Source organism: Cyprinodon tularosa, unplaced genomic scaffold (assembly GCF_016077235.1).
Source record: "Cyprinodon tularosa strain WSP-4 unplaced genomic scaffold, ASM1607723v1 ctg449, whole genome shotgun sequence".
In the NCBI taxonomy this organism is placed as follows: Eukaryota; Metazoa; Chordata; class Actinopteri; order Cyprinodontiformes; family Cyprinodontidae; genus Cyprinodon; species Cyprinodon tularosa.
Genome location: NW_024039173.1, coordinates 764,016 through 788,750, shown reverse-complemented (window position 1 = coordinate 788,750; position 24,735 = coordinate 764,016). Strand labels below are relative to the sequence as shown.

General features: G+C 37.6%; 1 protein-coding gene across 2 annotated transcripts; it reads left to right on the top strand.

Annotated features, from left to right (window-relative positions):
- The first annotated feature begins 356 nt into the window (after positions 1-356).
- LOC119793281 lies at positions 357-4,025 on the top strand. 2 transcript variants are annotated; one of them, XM_038300372.1, is made up of 3 exons: positions 357-1,052; positions 1,521-1,594; positions 1,677-2,243. In XM_038300372.1, the coding sequence occupies exons 1-3, from the start codon at positions 434-436 to the stop codon at positions 1,824-1,826; spliced, it is 843 nt and encodes a 280-aa protein (XP_038156300.1). In that variant the 5' UTR covers positions 357-433; the 3' UTR covers positions 1,827-2,243. The 2 variants fall into 2 exon arrangements, with proteins under 2 accessions (XP_038156300.1, XP_038156301.1); XM_038300373.1 differs by lacking the exons at positions 1,521-1,594; positions 1,677-2,243 and adding an exon at positions 3,181-4,025.
- The last annotated feature ends 20,710 nt before the right edge of the window (positions 4,026-24,735 follow it).

Here is a 24,735-nt window from a genome sequence, read left to right as displayed (position 1 = left end):
CAATGTGTGTCACCAAAAGCATCCAGGGGTTCTTCACATACAACAAAAGGAGCCAGGAGCCTCTTCAGAACAAAGCCAACAGACAACAAGTTCTCATGTCAACTTCTCAACTGCAACCACCCAGACGTGTGGGCATATTGGGGCTGGTCATGATGATAATGCTGTTTTTTCTATTGTTGCAGTTAAAGTTAAAAGTCAAAAGAGCAACAAAGTTGTGCAAACTTATGCATTTCTTGATCCAGGAAGTTCAGGTACGTTCTGTACAGAAACTCTGGCAAAAAGTCTGAACATAAAGGGCAAAAGAACAAATATTATGCTGAGAACAATGAGTCAAAATAAGATTGTTAATGTACAAGTTTTGTCTGGTTTGGAAATCTCTGAATTGGAAACAAATGATTTCATAGAGCTACCAGATGTTTTGACTCAAAGTACCATGCCAGTTTCTACATTGAATATTCCCCAGCAAAAGGACATTGATCAGTGGCCTCATCTTAAACCTGTTAAGCTTCATAGCATCAATGCAGATGTGGAACTACTGATAGGAACTGATGCTTCAAATGTTTTAGAGCCCTGGGAGGTGATCAACAGTGTAGATGGTGGGCCTTATGCTGTAAAAACTAAAGTTGGCTGGGTCATAAATGGTCCCCTGCACACTAGAAGCCACAGCAAAAATAGAAATGTTTGCACTGCTGTGACAGCCAACAGGATCTCTGTTGAGCATCTTGAAGAAATGCTGATCAAACAGTACAATCATGATTTTAACGAAAGATCATCAGAGGAGAAAACTGAAATGTCTAGAGAGGATTTGCATTTCATGAACATTGTCAATAACTCTACAAAACTTATTAAAGGTCATTATAATATTGACTTACCTTTCAGGAGTGAAAGCCCCTGCTTTCCAAATAACATCTGTGTTGCAGAGCAGCGCCTCCAGAGCCTCAGAAGGAGATTTGAAAAGGATGCTGAGTACAAGGAGGAATACACTGCATGTGTAAACAACATGCTGCAGCAAGGACATGCTGAGGCTGTACCAGCAGAGGACCTACAGAAAGGTAATGGACAACTGTGGTACATTCCTCATCATGGAGTGCATCATCCCACAAAAGGAAAGTTGAGAGTTGTATTTGATTGTGGATCAACCTATAAAGGAGCATCACTGAACAGTCAGCTTTTACAGGGACCTGACCTCACAAACTCTCTGGTTGGAGTTCTCATTAGATTTAGAAAAGAGCCTGTTGCACTAATGGCTGACATTAATGCCATGTTTCACCAAGTTTATGTCTCTGAAAAACATGTCAACTTCCTCCGTTTCCTGTGGTGGCATCATGGTAACACATCAAAACCTGCACAGGAGTTCAGGATGTTGGTTCATTTGTTTGGAGCAGTGTCTTCACCCAGCTGTGCAAATTATGCTCTGCAAAGAACTGCTGATGATAACGCACAACAGTTTCCAGCTGAAGTGGTTGATACTATCAAAAATAACTTTTATGTGGATGACTGTTTAAAATCTGTTCCCACAGAAGAAGATGCAATTCACATGGTGAAGAGGCTGACGGACCTCTGCTCTAAGGGAGGATTCGTGCTCTCAAAATGGGTAAGCAACAGTCGCACAGTGCTCATGTCCATTCCAGAGGAAAGGAAAGCAAAAGAAATGAAGAATCTGGATTTGGACACAGATGAACTTCCGGTCGAGAGAGTACTGGGTTTACAGTGGAGCATCGAAACAGATGAGTTCAAGTTCAGAACCTCTGTGCAGGACCGCCCACAGACCAGAAGGGGCATTTTGTCTGTGGTTAGTTCACTATATGATCCCTTGGGAATCCTAGCTCCCTTCAGTATGCCAGCTAAACTGCTGCTACAAGAACTTTGTCGACAAAACTTGAAGTGGGATGAAGTTATTCCCCATTCTCTTTGTAGGAAGTGGCTCGACTGGCTGGAGGACCTCCAGCTGATCTCCAGTTTTAAGGTGGATCGTTGCATCAAACCAAGCTGCATCAGGAAACCAGACAAAGCACAACTTCATCATTTCTCTGACGCAAGTCAAGACGGCTATGGAACAGTGTCATATTTAAAACTGGAAAAGAATAACATCTCACATGTTGCTTTCATTCTAGGAAAAGCAAGAGTTGCTCCTATGAAGCAAACAACAATCCCCAGGTTGGAACTGACCACTGCTGTTCTTGCTGTCCGAGTCAATAAACTGCTGCAAAAGGAGCTGCAAATACAATTGGAAAAACCTGTTTTCTGGACTGATAGTACAACAGTACTAAAATATATCTCCAGTGAAACCAGAAGATTTCACACCTTTGTTGCAAACAGGATCTCTGTCATCCGAGAAGCAACAGATGTGAATCAGTGGAGATATGTTTCCTCCAAGGAAAATCCTGCAGATGATGCATCCAGAGGCATGAGAGCTGAGGAGTTCATTAAATGCAGGAGATGGATAAATGGGCCTGAATTTCTCCACAGATCAGAAGAGGAATGGCCTAAACTGGATGTGGATCACCATGCAATTCCTGCAGATGACCCAGAGGTCAAAAGGGACCTAGCCGTGAGTGTTCTTGTGAAGGAGTCACAAAATCCTACAAGCTATCTGATTCATTATTTTTCATCTTGGACAAAGCTTAAAACCTCTGTTGCTTGGTTTTTAAAGCTGAAAAACATTCTGATGCTGTTGCAACAGAAAAGGAAGGAGTTTGCTGCTGCAGACATAAATAAAAATGAACCAGAAAAGCAAAACAAAGCCCTAGACAAGCAGATAGAAAGATTCAAGACCACTCTGAAGACAGAAAATCTGACTCCTGAAGACTTGGCCAAGGCAGAACTAGCCATTATTCAGTTTGCACAACAACAGAAATTTACAACTGAACTGGCTTTAATCACCAGTGGCCTTAAAGCAGTCTCTAAGAGAAGTTCTTTATACAAACTCGACCCAGTATTGGATGCTGGAGTCCTCAGAGTGGGTGGCAGGTTGAATAAATCAGCCATGCCTGTCGAAACAAAGCATCCTGCAATTTTGACAAAGGATATGCATGTGTCTACACTGATTTTACGCCATATTCATCAACAGTTGGGACATGCAGGAAGAGCTCATATGCTGTCAAGATTAAGACAAAAATACTGGATAATAAATGCTAATTCAGCTGCCAGAAAAATCATTTCTCACTGTGTTGTTTGCAGGTGTAACAGAGGAAAGTTTATTGAACAAAAGATGGCAGATCTGCCAGAAGAAAGAGTCCTGCCAGCCACCGCTCCTTTTACAAATGTTGGAGTGGATTACTTTGGTCCTGTAAGTGTTAAAAGAGGACGAAGCCTCCTGAAAAGGTATGGAGTTCTGTTCACTTGTTTCACCAGCCGTGCAGTGCATCTGGAAATGGCCTACACCCTCGATACAGATTCCTGTATAAATGCAGTCCGCAGGTTCATCTGTAGAAGAGGCCCAGTTTCCACCATCAGATCTGACAATGCCACAAATTTTGTTGGTGCAAATCGAGAGCTGAAAGAGAGTTTAGCTGAACTGAATCATGCTAAAATTCAAAATGCTTTTGTGCAGGATGGAATTAAATGGAACTTTAACATCCCAGCAGCATCTCACCAAGGTGGAGTTTGGGAGCGTCTGATTCGTTCCATAAGAAGTATTTTGGTTTCAGTTCTTAAAGAGCAAGTTTTGGATGATGAAGGGCTTCAAACTATTTTTTGTGAAGTTGAAGCCATATTAAACGACAGACCCATCACTAAAGTTTCCGATGACTCAAATGATCTTGAGGCACTAACACCCAACCATTTGTTGTTGTTAAAAACCAAACCAGTTTTGCCACCAGGATTGTTCAATCAAAAGGATCTTTTTGTCAGGAAAAGGTGGAAACAGGTGCAATACATGGCAGAGCTGTTCTGGAAAAGATGGCTTTCTGAGTACTTACCTCTGATGCAGGAAAGACAAAAATGGACAAGAACTAAACGATGTCTCACTCCTGGAGATGTTGTCTTAATTGCAGACTCTACAGCTCCAAGAGGAACATGGATGATGGCCAAGGTCTTGAGCGTAAACCAGGATGCAAAAGGCTTGGTCCGCTCTGTGCGATTACAAACAAAGACCAGTGTTCTCGAAAGACCCGTGACCAAACTTTATTTGCTACTGGAAGCATCAACCTGAGGAATTAAGGACATGTTTGAGGGAATAGCTCCTTTTTCTTCATTTGTAATTGTGACAGTATTCACAATTAGGGGCCGGAGTGTTGGAGCTATTTATTCTTTATTTCTTTATTTATTTGAATTGTGTTAATTTCTAAACTTATATATTTTTTGTATTATTTACAGACTTAATTTATAGGTTAATTGTTGCATTTTTGTGCATCTATTTTTTGTTGTTTTATTATTTTTCTTTATTTTATGTAAAACAGGAAGAAATGTGGGCGGTCCACTTTCTATAATTGTAGGAGCCTGGTAAGGACCAGCAGGCATTTGGGTTAGGGGCCTATGGGTTTTTACCAGTGCAAGAGAGGTGACAGAGCAAGGAAAGTGTGAACTCTGTAATGTGACAAAATATAGGAAATAAATCAACAAAACATCTACAAGTTTGGACTTCCACTTCTTTTGCCTGCGTCAAGAAAACGTGACCCCAGTGCCTATAGTGGCTTATTGGAATTTTATTGGATGTTTGGTTTGACAAACAATTGCCACTACACATTCCATTACCTGACATAGGAGGAAAGAAAGCAAAGAGTACAGAGACATCTTTGGAGAGTTGCAAGGGCAAATCTGATCTTTTTCTTCTATTTAGAAAGCTTTATCCTCTTGTATCTAATCCATTCAAAAAGGGCTGGCCCTCGGTCCTCCAACCAAACGCCATCTCTGACACTGCTAGGGCTTCCCCTTATTTACTGCAAACATCTGGGGTCATTTGCTTCTTTGTTTTAACAAGAAAAGGCGGAAAGCTTGTCCTGGCATCTAGAATTCCTAAAGTCATAAAACACAAGATAAGCTCTCACAGACAGCTTGTGGAATGCGGGGGGCCTCACCATCCCTGGTTGTTTATTCTGGAAGACTTTTGACCTTCTGTAAACCAAGCAGAAATCTCTCCTGCAGGCTTAACTGTTATTCACCCCCCAGGAGATACTCATTCTATGGGCTGGTGGTCTAAATACTTATCCATTAGTAGTTTTAAATCATTAACACAGCCTTGTTCAAAATTAAGAAATATGTTCAAGTGAGAGTGTTTACACATGCCATAAGATTAACTGTATTAAAGTCTAAAAAATAATCATTTTTCTTTAACAGTCCCCGTTTTGAGGTCTGAGACATACAGACCTCACAAATAAAATGATTAAGCCTTCTAATAGAGGAACCAAAAAATTATTTAGTATACTAAAAAACTAAAACATTAGCCCAATTTTATAACAGTCCCCTTTTTAAACAACACCTCCTAGGTCCCCTGCCAGGCCATGTGTCTGAAGCTGAACTCCATAATCTAAACTTATCAAATGTATCTTGCGCTGTCCAACAATTTAATACTCACCTGATGAACCACAAAATTTTAACCAGTAAAAACTAAACTAAAAATACATTTCACTTATCAAACATGAAAAATCATAAAACTCAGTTATGTCAATAGAAGAAAACACACAATAGAAATATTAGCCCAAGTATAAAATTAGAAAACCAAAGCAAGATATCTCGAAATTACCAAAAAATGCTCAGCAGACTCAAAAGACAATACTCGCCACAAAAATTACAATTTGTCAATACAAAACAATAACAACATAAAAAATACATCATAAACACATAAAAATTACAAAAGACCTTTTTTCTTTTTTTCACAATTCAACAATAAGAAGTTAGAGTTCGTCTCTATGCTCCTTCGATAGTCTTTCAAAAATGAATATAAATTCTTCGTCAGGAAACGATCCAAAAATACGGGCAAAAAGAAACAAATGTTCTTGAAGGGTTCGCAAAAAACGAAAACACGCAATAAAAAGAAGATAAGTTAATGATGATCTTGTAGCTGGATCCTTCACGTGTTCCTCCTCGGTTGTAAACCTCAGGTTTTCCACCTGAGTGTCCGTTGCTCACTGAAAATTGGAGTATTATGCCAATTTAACAGTGAGTTTAAGGAGAGGGTGCAATCTCCTTTTCTCAATGGAAGGACACCGGAACAGGATTATTGTGCCTGTCTGGGCCTTTTAAGCCTTGTAATTCAGGAAAATGAAGTGGTTTTGGCAGACTTCTGCCCGGAAATGCAGATCCTCCTCCGCGCTGTGATGGCCCTCAGACACTCCTCGACCGCAGGTTGAGACTGTAGATTCTCCTGTATGCCCTGCAGCGTGCGTTGTGGCTCCTCAGCTGACTCCAATGGAACCACGTGTCTCCTTCTCTCTTGTAGACGGACAGCCTGAGATGTACTCTCCACGACTCGGTATGGTCTGGCGAAGCGAGGTTCAGACCACTTTCTTTTGATGACCATCAGGCGCACCCAGTCGATTCCCCGAACTGATCCCGAGCCTGGACGTTCCTGTGACGTCTGGTATTTTGTAAATTCTGCTGCCAGGACCTGTAACTCATTGAAGAAATCTTTATGAGATAAATGTGCAAGCTTACCTTTCCATCCTGGAATGCGGGTAGCAGGTCCTGGAAACATCCGTCCTGTCTGGAGCTCATATGGAGGGAACCCTGTTGATTGGTTAATGATTGATCCTACACTTTATGACAGCTTCACTGTCTTCCTTTTGTATTATAAATCTGCTACTTTGGAGTTGTATTTTATCAATCCTTTGACCCTCTTTTTATATAAGGCCTACATGAGAAATGAAAGTTTCCTATCATGTTAAACCCAAAACTTAACTGTATTTTAGAAGCAGTTCCATAACTGTTAATTTGTAAATCTCCAATTTAGACCAATTTAATTTCAATCATCATATTTTCTATTCTTTAAAACCTTAAAGAATGATCAGCCTGCTTTACATGAGTCACTAAATATCAAAAATGACCTACTTTATTCCAATCATATTTTAAATCCCAAAAATTTCAACCATTTTTACCTTTGATCCATTTATTCATTTGAAAACCTATTTATAAAATATTTAATTGAATAATGTATTACCCTTTTTATATTGTTTATCAATTATCAATGCCTTTTCAGTTTTGGAGAGAGATTCAATACAGCTAAATTTATTAAATGATGTAAATCTTTAGTTTAGACCTTCCTGGATGTCTTAGTTAAACAACTTATTTTAAAACATATGAATAGAGATACAACAATCCAATGATCACCTTCCTTAGTTTAAGAACACTATTTTATGTAAATTATTTGATAGTCAATATTTTGTTTAGTATATTCAATTTATACATTTTACTTATTTCATATCCAAATAGTTAGCTCATCTTTAATGCTGTTAATACACCGTAAAACATTTAATGTATTTTGATTTAACTTCAATAACCTCTTTTTCCGAAAAGTAAATGCAGAGATCCAAACTAAAAATTTGCCTATCAGATCAATTCCATTCATGTCCCCCTGTTTCTATAACAGAACAAATGTTCTGTCATAGAATACAATAAAAATCCTATACAACTCATTGAGATGAAATCCGCTATCACCACTAACTTTAGCCTCATGTAACACAGTTGGATGCAATTCAAACATGGTGTCCCAGATGCTGTTACAATCTGCACACCTCAATCAAAGAATTCTAATGTTTGATTAAATTTATGAAATCAACACAGAACTTGGTGTCATTTGCTCAGCAGTGCAGAAACATCTGGATACAGTCCCGCTTTGATGAACTTTGGTCAGCCTTTCGTGGTCGACAGAGCAGGACATAGAAACCAGCAGACCAGTCATCTACTGAAGCCCCCGTCCGGGTTTGTCTATGATCTTTGTGGTCCCGACTCACTGCTGATTTCCAGCCATAGAAGACTCCCCCAGATAACGCTTGAGTCCCTTTTGTTATCAGCCCGGCATGAAAAGCAACAGTCAAAGGAGACATCTGTTGCCAGGTCCTATGAGCAGCACTTTGCAATCACGTGCAGCATCATCATGTACAGCAGGAGAACAGTTCGCTTTCACTGACCTTCGTAATCGCTCAACAGCGTTCGGCTTTCATACAACAGTCCAGCAGAAGATGGGCACAGTTCAGCATCAGCAACAACAGCGGCCTGATGCGGTAATCAAGAAGATCCCTTCAAATACATCTTCCCATGATCTCTGAGCTCAAAAGACCCTTCCCCCAAGATTGCCATCAAGTCAAGGAAGGAGAACTGCCAGAGAAAAAATAATACAAAGTAATTAAAAAGCAAAACTTATATTTGCCACATTTTGTTACTTTCACTACTATAAATAAAATTTATCTTGTGATGCCTCCTCCCGTGTGGCGCTAGATTTGTTGTTGTTATAGCACAAACGGCCAACTGCCCCAAATCCTGAACTGCAAAAAGAATAGATAGAAATTTGTTAAAATAGTCCACGATCGGATGTGCCAGAATTAAGAAAATAATGACACTTACTGTTCAAAATCAATAAACGTCAATACCTCGATGACATTCACTCTGCTTGTGCCAAATATCAACTACAAATTCTAAAATCACAACCTCACAAACTCATTAAAGAATTAGAACAAACTCTAGAATGTCCAAGTACTGATACTTATAAAAGTTGTGCTGGAATTGCCCTTGGTCAAATAATTATGAATTGCATATTGTTCTACTAAATACCAAACATCCTTATCATTGTCCCACGCTTCAAGACAAAGTCCTATTTCAAAATTTCAGAAATTATTTACATTTTATCTGAATTTCATAGCAGTTTTAACCAAAATTTTCCTCAAAATTAACAATTTACACCCAACTGTATATAATCAAAGTCAGCAGTGATTCAGAAATCTATCAACAATTTTAAATGTAAATAGACATGGCATAGATGTTATTTGAAACCGTTCAATTTGAGATGATCAAATCTAATTTAGTAGAAGCTTCTATATCACATACACCATATTGTAGTAAAGCAGGAAGGCCATATGACTCTACATTAAAGAAATCCATAATTCACTATTGTTGAATCGAAAAAAATCTAAATTATTGATTAACTAATTTACCATTAACCATATCCAAAAATTTACCAGGAATTAGGGTCTACTTCTGCTTCTCCCCCTGTTGATATAATAAAATTCTCATTTTGAAAACAATTTGGAATCTATGTCACTTTTATATAATAATTTGCTGAAAAACCAAAATATCATAAGATGTTCCACCATTTCTCCAAATCTTCCATCTAGTATTCAAACTAGACTGAGATTATGTAAATTTCAAAGTTCCATCTGTAATGTCTTATCTTTATAACATCCCCCTGTGTTTTCTTATTTCCAAAAGAAAAACAATTTAGAGGTGGAAAAAACAAAAATGGAAGAACTTACCCCCATTATGCTAAAATTTCAACATGTCCAATCAGTCACCCATATGAAATATAAACCAAGTTTATTTAGTTAGAATTTAGGTTAGTTTGTTAGTGTTGTTAGTCAAAGTGGATAACACAATTTCCTAATAACTACATCTATCTGCTTTAAGCCAAGGCTGAATTCTCGTTTCATATTAATTTCACTGCACAAGCAGATGATTCAGCTTCAACCAGATTGTGACACCAAAATATGAAATCGTCATTACCTTAAAATTGTCCCTTAAAGCAGTAATAAAAACATATTTATGAAACAAAACCTTCAGTGTACCTAAATAGTTTAAAATAAGAAAAATATCACACAGCTACACACTAAACTGAGGTCATATTTACATAGAGCATCCTAAAACCCATCAAAGGCCATCAGCCTACACATTCACTCTCATTCACACTCAAGCAGACTCATCAACACATTGTAAGAAAGATGCAGGATGTTACCCCAGATTTCAAACCAAAATTCATCCTGTAAAAGTCTTAAACACAAATATTATAACACCATGGTTGAAAAAAATTATAAAAAGACATTATTATCCAATAGTTCTAATATTGTTCAGTTTTGAGTGAACCTTTTTTAAAAACTCCAAATTATACACACAACCGTATTTCATGATAGCCCACTGTTATTAAATGGCTACCTAGACCCCCTGTAGGAAAACCCAAAAACCGTTCATGTGGTCATGTAATATGCGAAATGGGCTGCACACGAAGATCGTCCTACAAGAAACAAAGTCATTCATTAGTGTTTCAACATGTCCAACATTAACAGTGTAGAAAACACTGTTAAGCAGAAAAACATCCATATGTTCTCATTTTTGTTCTCTTACAATCAGTGAGGGTGTTCCATCCTGTCAGGAAACCTAGAAATTTAAGTGATTGTCAATGTTACAGTATTATAATAAACAATTGGATCATTCCAGTGCTCAAGCCTGGAACTGATGCAACACATTTTACCCGCTGAGAAAGTAAAAACATCTGTAAATCTGTTATTTTGTACTTTTCTTCTCAACACAAAACACAGTCCTAAAGCAATTCACATCAAAATCCAAGAATCCTGAAAGCGTGAGCTGGAAATAGCACAGAACTGAAGCACTCCCAAAATGCAAATAAGGGGGGTCAATCAGTCCCCCTGCTGTGAAACAAAACTTGCATCCAAAACGGAGACACCGCTGTCCCACAGAAGCACATTTTAACAGAAAGTTAGTAATACAACATCCAGCAAAAATATTTAACAATATTTCAGAACACAATCTTGAAACACAAATCATTTCCGCACAATCTCAGCACAATTCAGACACAGACAGACGAATAGACAGCAGCGCGTGGTGGAACATACAGTACTGTATAACGGGGGAGACAGACACAGCAATAGATCAACCCGCAGCCAAGCACGCACACAAACACAAAGAAACATACAAAACAGAAACACAGACAACGTTGTAGTTCAGTCAAGAAAAGACAGAAAAGAAAAGAAACTGTCAGGTGCCGGCTAAAAGAATGTATGACACATCTTTTAATTTTCCAATTTCAATTTTACAAATCCCTTTTATTCTCATTTCAACTTCTCAGTCCTACACTTCAGAGCTGGGTCAAGCTCGAGGCGAAAATAAGCCTCAGTTTAGTTTATTCGATCAATCAATCCGCCCAGTGACAAAAGGTTTTTTTCTTTTTCAGCTAGGGAGAGCGATTGAACCCGTATTAAATCAAATAATTTATTTTAGTCCTTTATACTATAAGCAACCCGATTAAGGGTGCCAAAGAAAGGTGATCCAACCTGCTATTAGTCCTTTTATTTTCCACGAGTGATACAACTCGATCCAATTAACCCAAATAATTATAAGTCCACTGGAGATGAGTCGAAATCTCCGGCTGATACAAGCCAAAACTAACCAATACACAAATTTCCAAAATACTTTTTCTAGAGGCCCAGGCATTGCTCCTCAGGGTAAAAAGAATAAATTAATCTTTATTAATTAATCAATTAATTAATCAATCAATAAAACCTTCTTTTAAAAAACCCAGCTTAAGTCAGAGTTAACGTAAAGGCTCTGTTTGAACTAGCCACAGTTCCCTGTAATGTGTATTTATTCAAATCCTTAAACAACCGACTCTTCTAGGAGCGATCCTATCTACCTCTGCAGCTTCTGAATTCTGTGAGGCCGCACACAGCAAATCAGCCCCGGTCCGACGACACACGGCGCTTCAGACAACTAAAAAAATAATCAAATACTGTCTTACCACACCGAAGCGTCGGGCCGAGACGGATCAATCAGGACCAAACAGCCGCCCGCCGAGACTCCAGAACCGGCACGAGCCCCCAATTGTAAAGGAAGAAAATATTCTAACATAGTTAACTTTGGAAAAAGGTTGGCTGTTTCTCTTCCTTTCCCAGGTGCACTCGGCGAGCTGCGTGTGGTCACTATGAAAATCAGCAAGGCGTGTTGACATCACAGAATTACAGAGTTTAATCCAATATAAGACAATGCATAAACTTAGAAATAAGACAATGCACAAACCTACACCAGAAACTGCAGAACAACAGAGACATACATTCCATTACCTGACATAGGAGGAAAGAAAGCAAAGAGTACAGAGACATCTTTGGAGAGTTGCAAGGGCAAATCTGATCTTTTTCTTCTATTTAGAAAGCTTTATCCTCTTGTATCTAATCCATTCAAAAAGGGCTGGCCCTCGGTCCTCCAACCAAACGCCATCTCTGACACTGCTAGGGCTTCCCCTTATTTACTGCAAACATCTGGGGTCATTTGCTTCTTTGTTTTAACAAGAAAAGGCGGAAAGCTTGTCCTGGCATCTAGAATTCCTAAAGTCATAAAACACAAGATAAGCTCTCACAGACAGCTTGTGGAATGCGGGGGGCCTCACCATCCCTGGTTGTTTATTCTGGAAGACTTTTGACCTTCTGTAAACCAAGCAGAAATCTCTCCTGCAGGCTTAACTGTTATTCACCCCCCAGGAGATACTCATTCTATGGGCTGGTGGTCTAAATACTTATCCATTAGTAGTTTTAAATCATTAACACAGCCTTGTTCAAAATTAAGAAATATGTTCAAGTGAGAGTGTTTACACATGCCATAAGATTAACTGTATTAAAGTCTAAAAAATAATCATTTTTCTTTAACAGAAGTTTGTTGGTTGTGGGAGGATCCATCACACTTACCTTGACGCTAACCCTATGATGGGAATGAAGTTTGAAGGAGAACCGACAGTTTCTCCTTCTTGATACGTTACGCATAAGTTATGCACAAGTTACTGATAGATTTTGGATAAGCGTTGATGCCACGACTTATATGTAACTCACACTTAACTGAGGTCAACCATCAGATAACTTACCTGTAACTTATGGCCCATGTATGAGCATACGTCTGAGCATACGCTGGCATACATCGACATACGTATTTGCTCTATGTCAACGTGTGCTAGCGTGCTTCACCGCGCTCATAACCTAAACAAAACTGACCCATAACTTATCCAACGTATGCCAGCTTTTTTGCCAGATTTTTCGTACCTCAGGCATACGCTGAACTAAATCGTCAAGGTTTGACAGGGGCTTTACACCTTAAGCAATTTCATAACCTCCAGACTCTGGGATCGCTTCTCTGGTTCAAAAGGAACATCTTTTTCTACTTCACGTTTTCTATCCACACAACTTTCCATGCGTATATTTTGCTGCTCTTTACAACAAGCATTTGAAAAAGAACACCTTTTGTGGCTAATCTTCCTTGTCGTGGTTGTCAATGAGTGTCAGCTGATTTAACTGTACTCCTCATCATTTTGTGGGTCAGATTATAACATATCTATATTTTAAAAAATCCCTTTTATTTGATTTACAAAGAAAAAAACACTGTTCCAGTAGACGAAACCTTCTAACTGAACTTTAATTGTCTGTTTCTCTGAATAGAAGCATAATCCAGCACTCATTGTTTGAGAAGGGCATCCGCTTCCAGGCCCCTACTCTTTGAAGACCAAACGAGTGTCAGCTCACACAAAGATTAGAGGCACAAAAATTAATGAGGTTTCAAGAAAAATTAACATTCCTTCGCTTTGACGTCACTGAGAGCCAGTGTTTTCATCAAAACAGGCTGAGAGGTCAGACAGGATTTCCCTCTCCGGTAGCAGTTGGCTGCACAAATCCAGACCTGAAAACAAACATGTTATTGGAGGGAAGGCCACAGGAAAAGCCACACAAAGCAGCAGTGACGTAACAGCCGAAAATAAATCACATTTTTCATCACTCACCAGACCTTGAAGCTTTCGTCAAGAGGGGCACTTAACTTTTTCTCAAGCCTCCAGATTCAGAAATGGCCTGGCAGAGCTAGCAAGCCTGAGGGCTAATGACTAATTAGTTAATTCTCTCCACGCTAAGTAAAACACACTGTCAACTTGAAAGGCAGTGTCATATTTTGCGTAATGTCTTGTATTATTGTTTTGGGTCATTAAACATGTTTAAGGAAAAAATCTGGTCAGCAAGGAATAATCAATAAATCATTATCTTTACCCAAAATTAATACGTTTGCAGAGATTAAATGAATTTAGCGTTATTCGTTGCGATCACTGAGTCCGGGAATGGCTATTTTTGCCCAACTTTATAGTAACACCTCCCTCCTGACATCTTCTGTCAGTGACATCATGGTGCAGTGAACCTAGCGCCATTCTCCTTGCTGTACAAGCAAAATCAATGGGAACTACTAGACACACCTGCAATAAACAACAATTATTTAAGATGGGACTTCCCCATTGAAATTCATCAGAACTATAGTTAAATTGGCAATGGTCACGTGCATGGCAGGATGTTGTAATACATAGGGTAAAAGTGAAAAAAAAACAACGTTATTTCTCCTTTCAGATTTGTGATCCTCATTGTCGTTGGATTGCCAACTTGAAGAGGGAGAATTTACCATCGAACTTCTGGACGGAGAAAAAAAACACATAATATGTAGCCAACATTTCGAAGAAGAATGTTTTCAAGATGACTTGGATAATAGCGCGTTGCGACAAACACCAGATGCAGCACTGGGACTTGCTCAACCGCCGATACCGCACCGTGACGTCACAAACCAGTAGGTGGCAGAAGTGCTCTTTGACAAAAATGGATACCTCTAGTAAAGCACATTCGAATGAAATTACTCCTAATAACACATATCATTTATTGAACAGTATGTACAAATTCTATATTTAAAGTGCTTTCAGAAGTTTGAGTTCTGAATATGACCGAACCTTTCCTTTAAAGGCCTAATATCCTTTAGTAGACTTGCTATTTTTTTAATCATCCCTTTTGGAGTCAAAAATGTAGAAGATGTCAGTTTAAAGCAGCAAGACCTGCAGAACAAAGGACAAAAAAATATTTAACCTGTACGTTTCAATCCCTTTTAAGAAAACTCTTTGGAATTTGCATTTTAATGATCTAAATGGAATATTTTACTGAGGTGAAGCTTAAATGTTAATAAAGATAAATATGGAGTAGAATAATGTTCTTGAAGTTGAAGAAGTGAGTTATCTACATGTTTAATGATTAGTCATAGTGTGCTACAGGGGTCAGTTTTGGGAACACAACTCCTCAGAATCAATCATTACTTTTAAAGGTATAGTGGAGTATGTCCTTTTTCCCGGTGGATCATCAAAATAAGTGCTCCTCCTAATTGCCAATCATTCTGGTGAAATTATTACGTAAGGCCGTCCTATGTGTTCGTCCCCATTTTCACTAACCGGTGGAGAGTCTGACATTGTTGGGATCCAGAGGCTTGCCCTCCAGAGGGCACCGAGGATCCCTTCCTGTTTGTATGTTTTTTCTGTTGGGATCTGGGGTACTGTTGGGATCTGGAGTTTCTGCCACCTGTCTCCAGCAGAGAGCGCCATGGGTCTCCTGAGCTGGAGCCTCCTGCACACCTGAGGATCATCAGCCCATCAGGAGACCTCCTACATAAGCAGCAGCCAGACCTGTCTTCAGCGCCGGAGTGTTGACCAGTTTTGGTTAGCAGAACCTGAGCCTCAGCTTGAACTAGAATCTCTGTCTGCTCTAGAGAGCAATCTGATCCTAACCAGTCTCTGTCTTCTCTGCTCTTAGGAAAAACCCGACTGAAGTCTGTAGCTCCGGAGGAGCTCATGTTTGGGAACCTGCCTGCCTGACCAGAGAAGCCAAACCTGAAGATCCTCAGTCTGAATCTCCCAACTAGTTCTCAGGAGAGAACTAGAAGGACAACTCAAGGTCTGAATCTCGCTAGCCTGAAGCTAAGCTCTGCCGCTGCTGAACTCTTTGCTGGAACCACAGTCTCTGGACCCAACCGGTTCCCTCTCTCCACTGATCAGTCTGAACCTCATCAGGTACAAACCAGAATCAAAACGCTATCAAATCATCGCTGCTACCTGGCTAACCAAACAATCCCTCTCTGCAGAATTCTCTGTGAAACCAAGTCCCAAGTACCAGAACCAGTGCTTTGTTTACTCTGTGTGCCACTCTTTAATAAACTGTTAAACTTTTACCCTGCTTTGTGAGGTGTTCTGCATGTGGGTTTAATCACAGAGACCCATCATGACAGACATAGTGGAAAAATTGCAAATAATCTTTTGGTAAGTAAGCTTACATGAGTGATGCAAACAACAACTTTTAAACAGAGCATGCACGAAGATAAATGGGCTTGTGCACACTCTTGCATGCATTTAACAGCCGTTCCCTCTCGGGAGCAAGTACAGGGTTGTGCATGTGCATTTTTTTTAAGTGGAGAGAGCGGGTCTTTTTAATAATTAGCAAAAATCCTCCACTGTACCTTTAATTGAGCTAAAAAAAAAACAGTACAGACACATTGATCAAATTAAGGAAATTAATGAAAACGAGTGATATTGTTAAATTATAAAAGATTAAGATCGAGAGATCAAATATTGAGAATGAGGATCTGATGAAACACAGTCATGTAGATTAATGAGAAAACAATGAAAATGTAAACTATGTTTTTTTTGTGTGTCTTTCTGTGACTATCCAACACCAGATGTAGGGAATCCGGAATTTACAAATACAAAACATTATAAAAAAAATTGTTAACAAATGCAGTTACTGGTGATAGACCAGGACGATGCAGTGATTAACATAAGACGTCTCCTATGTGGAGAAGCTGGCCCAATGTGTCTTTTAATCGAGAAGGACTCCGACCCATTCCTTCACACAGACTGTTAACATACCTCGAGGGTTCTGTGGATCCTTTTTTTTTTACTTCCATCTTTTACCATTTCCTTAGATTTTCAATAGAATACATGTGATTTACTGGGTCATTATTTCTTCAGCTGTGGTTTTTTTTTTTTTTTTTTGAAGTTCACTAATTTAATCTCCAAATACTCCGAGGAATTTTTTTAGCAACCTTCACTTTGATCACGGAATATTTGGGTGAGAGTTCTTTCACTGTTTCTCAGGTTTTATCCAGCGTTTAGCTTTTGACTCATCCAACAAGACCATTTTCTTCCTGTAACCAGTAACATTAATTTAGCTCCAACGCACTTTTTCTTTATTAATAGAGTCTTATGTAGTTCATATGCATCAAGAGAGACCAATGCTGATTAGTTATTTCTCCGTTGTTTTTGGAGAAAATGTTTCCAGCCAAAAGCAGGTTTATCTGAAGCTCTACATCAATGCTTTTTGGCTTTTTGACAATTCTTTTCTAAAGGAGTACAAGGGGATATGCATCTATCTACATCCTCTATATATATATACAATTTATTTGTAAAAGTCTAATAAATTGTATTTGGTAATTATAAAACTAACAATGTAACACCGCTGGAAATAGATGGAAAGAATATTAGCTCATAATAGACACACATTAACTGGATGTAAACTAAAGTGACATAGAGGATAACAGTGTTATGATAACAGCCAAGAAGTTTTTTAACCACTTACCCAACAGTATTAATTTAATTTTCTGCAGTTAGATACCAGGGGTGGTGTTGGGGGACGTTGATGTACTGAAATCCACTTTTAAATATAAGGGCAAAAAGGATAAGAGCCTTTTCATTTCTGTAAGGTTAAACGTTGGACTGGATTTAATATGAACCTAAAGCAATGTCTCAGCATGACGCAGTTATATAATTATAATTTTACAGCGTATAGAACTTTACATGTTTTAAGAGGATTTGTGTTTCTGTAACATGTTCAGAATATTTGCATTGCTGTTAAAATAATATTTGTCTTGAAGAGATGTCTTCCCATATAGGCTGTGATTTGTTCAAAATAATATCAGGTTTAAAAATCAAACAAAGTAGCCGGAGTGAACATCAAATGCACTTTTTCAAATCATGGATAATTCAAAAAGGGAAGAGAATCCTTCAAACCTGTTAGGTTTGGTGGAATTTAAATTCTGAGAGTAACAGAAGAACAATAATAGAAACCAAACCAATAATAGAAACCAAACCAGGAGACGCCAGGGCGAAATACACACGAGGAGCCAAGCAATGATGAGAAACCAGCACTGATGAATTGCAGAGGAGGATTATATATGGGAGACGGAACCAAGAGTGAAGCAATCAGTTAATTGGGAGCAGGTGTGGACAGAAGCAGCTAGAAAGGAGCTGAGACTGGCACAAGGGGGCAACAGGGAGAAACACAAAAACACAACACTGCCAGAGAACAACTGCAAAGACACTAAATTACAGCGAAACTAAAAACTTTAAAAGAAACCTAAACAAAGGGCAGAACCTGGACAAAACGAATATGACCGTTAAGGAAAATATGAATACCCTCTTTTTAAATGAATACGTAAACTAAAATCACTACTATGAGTGATGAGAAAATGTTTGTGCATCAGTTAGTGGCGTCAAGCACATCTCTTAATGTGAAGTAGGACTTTGATCCAAAAGCATCTGCAAGTCTCAGTAAGTCAATCCTCTGATCGGCAACCCTTACCAAAAAAGTAGAATATGTTAGTGTACTTAAAGTCTACTAATTTCAAACTAAAAATACAAGCAACTTTTAATTTACTTTTAGTGTACTTAACAATATATATATATATATATATATATATATATATATATATATATATATATATATATATATATATATATATATATATATATATATATATATATATATATATATAATACATCAATAACACATTTTTACACCCTGCAGTCTATTAGATCTACACAGATAAACATTTTCCTGTTTACTTGAAATAAATGTGATAATTCGAAACAGAAATACTTAGCGATAATTGCTAAATGCTGCTAAATAAAAAAACTTCAGCTGACCAGAACTCGTCTCATTAGCTTGTTTATACTCAGCCTAAGTACTGTGATCTGTTTATATTGTAAAAGATTATTGCAAAGCTGAGTCCACTCAAAACTTAAGTATGTGAAAGTGGTGGAGACTTGTACTCATCAGTATGACCTCACTGACTGATTTTTGGCTTCAACACGCCTAGCTAGGTTGCTGTTTCAATTAAAAGGATCTTTTCAATGTTTCTGGAAACAGGATTCCTGTGAGGTGAAGTACTGTGACCAGCTGCCCGCTTGCTGAATTCAATATCAATGCCCCACCCAGATCAAGAGTCCCAGTGTCTCGGATTATTAGAATAATCAAATTACAAAAATAGAACAAAGTCATGTAGAAATACTATACTATAATATTCTATGCAATGCTGTACTACATGATTTAGTAAACTAAAGGGTTAATTACAATATATATTTTCAAAAGCTGTAAGCAGACTTGAAAGTCTACTTAAAATAAATATACCTAGGAGACCACTTTAATTATACCTTAAAGTAAACTTATAGAGGGTCAGTTTAGTCCCAAGAAATATATATATATTTTTAGCAAAGGTCTAGAATATTTGCATTATTGAACTTTGTAAAATTCAGATTTATACCTTTATATCTGAATTTACTAGAAAATCTGCAAGGGACAGTTTAATGAGGAGAATCTCATTAGACTGATTAAATTTGGTTCTGCTGCCATCTAGTGGTGGGTTTGCACATCTGCCCACATCATAAAACAATAAATGCTCACTCTTAATTAGTTATTGTAACCAAAATAAGGATGCCAAAGGAAGTCAGGCATGATTAATAATCCTTAATCAAAATACTAAAAATCTATTTGGTCAATGATGAATTAGATATAGTGAGCCAGCTCATGCTTATTGGTCAGTGCATTATCAGTCTAATTGAGGATGTTGATTTTCATATTTTTACACGGTGTAAAAATATGAAAATCCCAAAAGAGAATGCAATAAGTTCTAAATGACAGAATGATGTGACATTGCACTTCTCAAACATTAGTCTAATTTTCCTGTTCAAATACATGAGTCTCCAACCACCATTTGCACAAATACAAACTAAGCAGGATAAGGAGCTAAATTAAAAAAGCTAAATGTGTATTTCGCTGAGTGGATATAGTAAAAAGTACTTTCTCTGAAGGTTTTTGGAAAAACAAAACAATCCTTTAGCAGAAACTGAACATACAGCAATAGCAGTGAGCAACACATGAAGCTTTAAATGTATAACAGAGCAGGAAGAAGCTGTAAAATGAGTTTCTGGTGATAATTTGGATACCGATCGATGGATCCAATATAGAAAAATGTTTTGACCCTCTAAGGGTTGTAAAATACCATCGCCATCCCATTGCATGAAAAAACACCAGACTGATTTCTCTAAGCCATTCTTTATTAAACAGATAAAAAAAAACTAAAAAGGTGAAGAACTGGCTGCATTCCAAAAACCTCAAATAAGGAAAAAAAGATTCCCTAAAAACCAACATTGTAATAGTTTGCAGTTTCTTTAGATTAGATTAGATTAGATTAGCTTTATTGATCTCACAGCGGAAAAATTAACTCGTCACATGTTGGCATAGAAATTAAAGAAGGTGCAAACAAGGAGGAAAAAGGTGCATTAAGAATAAACAATATATATACAGTATATCCAGGTATATACAGTATATCAAGATAAATAAGCTAATCTGATATTTCTACATCACAGATCATCTGTGTTCAGCTCCTACTTAATTTTAAGAAAGAATAATATCTTGTTATTATTGTAAGACTGATTTAAGTCATTATTTTCTATTTTTGTGATTGTAGGTCCTTTAGAAATGTTGCCTTATTTGCCTGCACCAGTTTCTTCTGCTCTTGATCCAACTTCTTCCCCACAGGTCCCTGCTTGACCTCTGCCCATTCCTCTTCAGACTGCATGAACCAGGAGATAAACACAGAAACGGAAACTCAGCAAACCAGCTTCAACTAGAATCAGAAGCAGAAAAAACTTAGAAAACTTCTCACCACATCTTCAAAGGCCTGTCCCTTGTAATAACTCTCTGATGATGGATACTCGATGTCCCCATATTCGAGCTGCAGCAGGCTTGTAGCCACAATGTGGAGCTCCTCTCCATCGTAGGCGTACAGCCTCCTGTCTTCACACGTCATCAGTACGAGCTCATCAGATGGACATGACGTCCCTTCAGCTACACCTAGAACCTGCATCTTCACCTCCTTAGGGAGGTAAAACATCCCCCACCCATCCACCTCATCGGGTTGATCTCTGTAAATGGTGTCTTCAAGCCTCGCTATCCTCAGAATGGAGCCAGGTGGGTTCTTTAAGGATGAACATTGGTCTCTGTTGTCATCAACAAACTCTGATATCTTTCTCAGGTATTCAGAGCCTGCAGCATAGATGGATAAGAGGTAGATAAATTCAATTAAAAAGGGCGGAAAACTGTAAAAAACACAAAGCTAACAAAATGTACTGCAAATGTTTGGTTAACCTCTTGCTGTTAGGCACTCCTGTAACTTAAGCTTATCGAGTGGGTTTGGCGAACTGGAAAACAGAAAACCACAAAAACAAAAAGAGCAGAGTTTATATTAAGCTGTAAACAATCTACTTTAATCTGTGATTTAATATTCACAGAATTCACAGCATTTACAAGCCATATTACTAATGTTTTTTAAGTTTCTGCACATTATTAATCTGCCATGCTCCGACTGAACTGTTAAGGGAAAGCAAGGACGTTCAACAGAACCTTCTGACCTGATTGGACAAAGTAACATCTAATGCCCTCCTACTTTGTTTGGTTATAGCCAATGATGATTGTCAGGAATCTAGTTTTTGTGTGTTTGTTTTCCTTCCTCCACCAGGCGGTGCGAGTAATCGTTTGAGCTTCACACTGAGCAAGGGATTCATCTGCACTACAGTCCGTTCAAGTACTGCAGGAAACCTGAGTGGCAGTCAGCTTCTCCGTTCACCAAGGAACAACTGCAGACTGAGTAAACCATGTCCGCCCACCATCAAACAAGACAATCACTGGAACATCCCACACAGACTGGATTCCATGAAGGACACCTTTTTCTGGAGAATTCCGGTTGAGCAGTGTTCAGAGCAGCACGGGACTAATCTCACTATACTAAATACCAGAAGGGGGCCGTGGAGAGCGTAACATAGATAAACTTTTTTTAGTTTCTAAAATAAATTTTTAAAACTGTACCATTTAAACAAATGGAGCATTTTGCTCAGCCAACGCAAAAGTTGTCTGAGCTAAATGCTCAGATAATATTCAGAGATGATTCACCGAAATGCTGAATGTGCTGCAGATTGATGAAAGATCCCATATTTTGCTAAATTCACATTCTAAAAATATTTTAGCCGTCGTATGTGTCCTGGAGCCTATGTATGAGATTCACAAATAAAAGACTAACCTTTCACCTCTATCACTGCCTCTCTCAATCTCTTAGCTAATATCCACTCAAAATGCTCAGTTTAAAAGGCATAATTCCCCCTCATGATGTCATAAGGGGAAATGAGCAGCTCAGTGTGGCCTGCAGTAGCACATCGGTAGAGCTATGGCCTTCATGTAATATATTATTCCATGTTTCTATATGCCATCATTACGAACTCTGACTGGTTGTCATGGTAACGGGTTGTGGGGTTGTGGCTTTTAGAAGGAGAGGGGAGTGGAAAGCCAAACAGCTTGTCGATAGGACAGCTGTATAAGGAGATTTTTTGTTCATCCTGTCCACCTAATCTTAGAGGAATTTCCCTGCACAAATGACAAAAACATGTTCTTGGGGCCTCATTGTTAATTTCTTTTTAATTTAATGAGGTAAATACACAAGCAAAAAAGTAACCTGCAGCAGAAAAATGGTGCAAAAACCAATGGTAAAATCAAATGAAATTAAAATTAAAAATTTTGCAAGTAGCCTATACAAAAAGTTCTGGCAACTAAGGGCAGTCGACCAGTTCTTTAGGTTAAACCAGACCGTGAGTAAAGAAAACAACACTAATTACCTCACTAAATAATCTAAAGCTCTACAATATTTTTTAAGATTACAACAACATGTTTAAAAAAAATGATTAAAACCAAGCTTTTCTGTTTTTCTATGTCAACTTTCTTCTGGGTATCAGCTAACTTCCTAATTGGGCTCTGTTTCCTCCCGACTTGATGATGTTAAACCCCCCCTATTAACATTTAACTTAACATCGTTAATGTTTCTACAGCTGTTTGGCTGTTCTGATGTATTTAGCAGTTTGCTGTCGGCCATTGTAGATCATCCATCTACTCAGCCAGTATCTGATTCCGTTTATGTGAAACTAAGAATGTTTTTATTAGAGCAAAAACTTTTTAAACAAATTAAAAAGCGTATGGATTAATTTGATGCTTAAAAATGGCGCTAACTGTATAGCGTTTTATTATCATTTCCCACATTCAAACCATCATTTCCTACCTGTTAACAAACCGGTTGTAGTGCACTAACCCAGTATTTCATTTACCACATTTCATCATAATACAGTAAATATATGATGTGATTTTTATTTCTAACCTTTTTTTTTTTTTTTTGCATTTAGCAGTGTAAACTTGGTCGGTGAGGTTCTATCTTAATGTTATTTTTGTGCCTTTTTATTTTTACAATTTGTTTTTGTTGTGCAATGTTTGTCTAAAACCATCTCAGTGTTTCCTTATGGGGTTAAATGGTGGTTAAACTTTCCTATTGGTTCAAACAATAGAAGCATTTGTCATCATAACCCTAGCATGGCATGAGTCACTCTTCAAACTTTCTTTAATTTTCAAGTTAAAGCATGTTTTTAGAGTAAGCAATAGGTTAAACATGAAAGTGTAGGACGTAATTAAGTCATGAATGCTTCGGACAAAACATCCAGCAACAGACGGTACAAAACTTTTAAAGAAACAAAATGACCAAAGATAAAAAAATAACAAATTTTACAAGTGGGGTTAATAAACGAGTCCCAGGAAGCGTGTTGTTAGATTAAAATGACAGATCAGATTTTGCTAAATATCAATGTAATTTATCTGCGCAGATTTTCTGTAAGTTATCCACAATAGTGTTAATGTTTCACACATTATGCACAAATGACCTATAACTAAATCATCATTTATAGATATGGTGCATGATTGTAGATGCAGAAATCCCAAATGAAATTCTGTTTAGGATCTATAACAACCAAAGGCAGACTTCATAAACACACAAAGGTAGCAATTACTTAAAATGATGGAAAACACAGTGAAGTCAGCATTCACTTAAAACAAAGGGAAACTTATTCTTCGTTTTCATACCTTCTGCTAAACGTAGCCACTGCCATTCTCACTCGTTGTCACCTAAAGAACAAACATAAAACATACAGCTCAATATTTGCTTCATCTACAGTTTTACTCAAATTTAGAGTTTGACCTTATTGAAAAAGTAAAAAAAAGTTAAAAAAATTAAAAAAGTATAATTATAGATGAGCAATCTAATGCAAAACATAGACCTACTGTAAATTTGTTTTAAATTTTTTTTATGAAATACAAGCACAAAGTTATTAAAATCTTCTCTTTAATAAATTCTTAAAGCTTGTAAAGGCAACAAATCAAAGATGCTTCAGCCTGAATAAGGTGGGGTTTTTTTTTTTAAACATTTTTAAGTGTCTTATCTTATGTTTTGTGTGTCTTTGGTGTATTTTATGACATAATGTTGATATTTGTGCAGAATCAATAATGAATGATTTTCAAAAAGAATGAGGAATTCCCATCAAAATATCTGCAGTCATGGAGAACGCAGCTGCTTATGCTGCTTGTTTGGAGCAGTTGCTTGAAAACATTTAGGAAAACAAAATGTAATATTTGATTTATATTTCAAAACGTCCTTATTAAACAGTTCACACAAACGGACCGCTTTAAGGTGCAGTGCCACAGCTATGCAGTAGATCATACAATATATTAGTTATTATTTGATTACATAGTTATATAAATATTTTAATATATAGTGATAGTTATTAGTTTCATCTATAATATTTTTTCATTTTCTGTATTACTATATGCA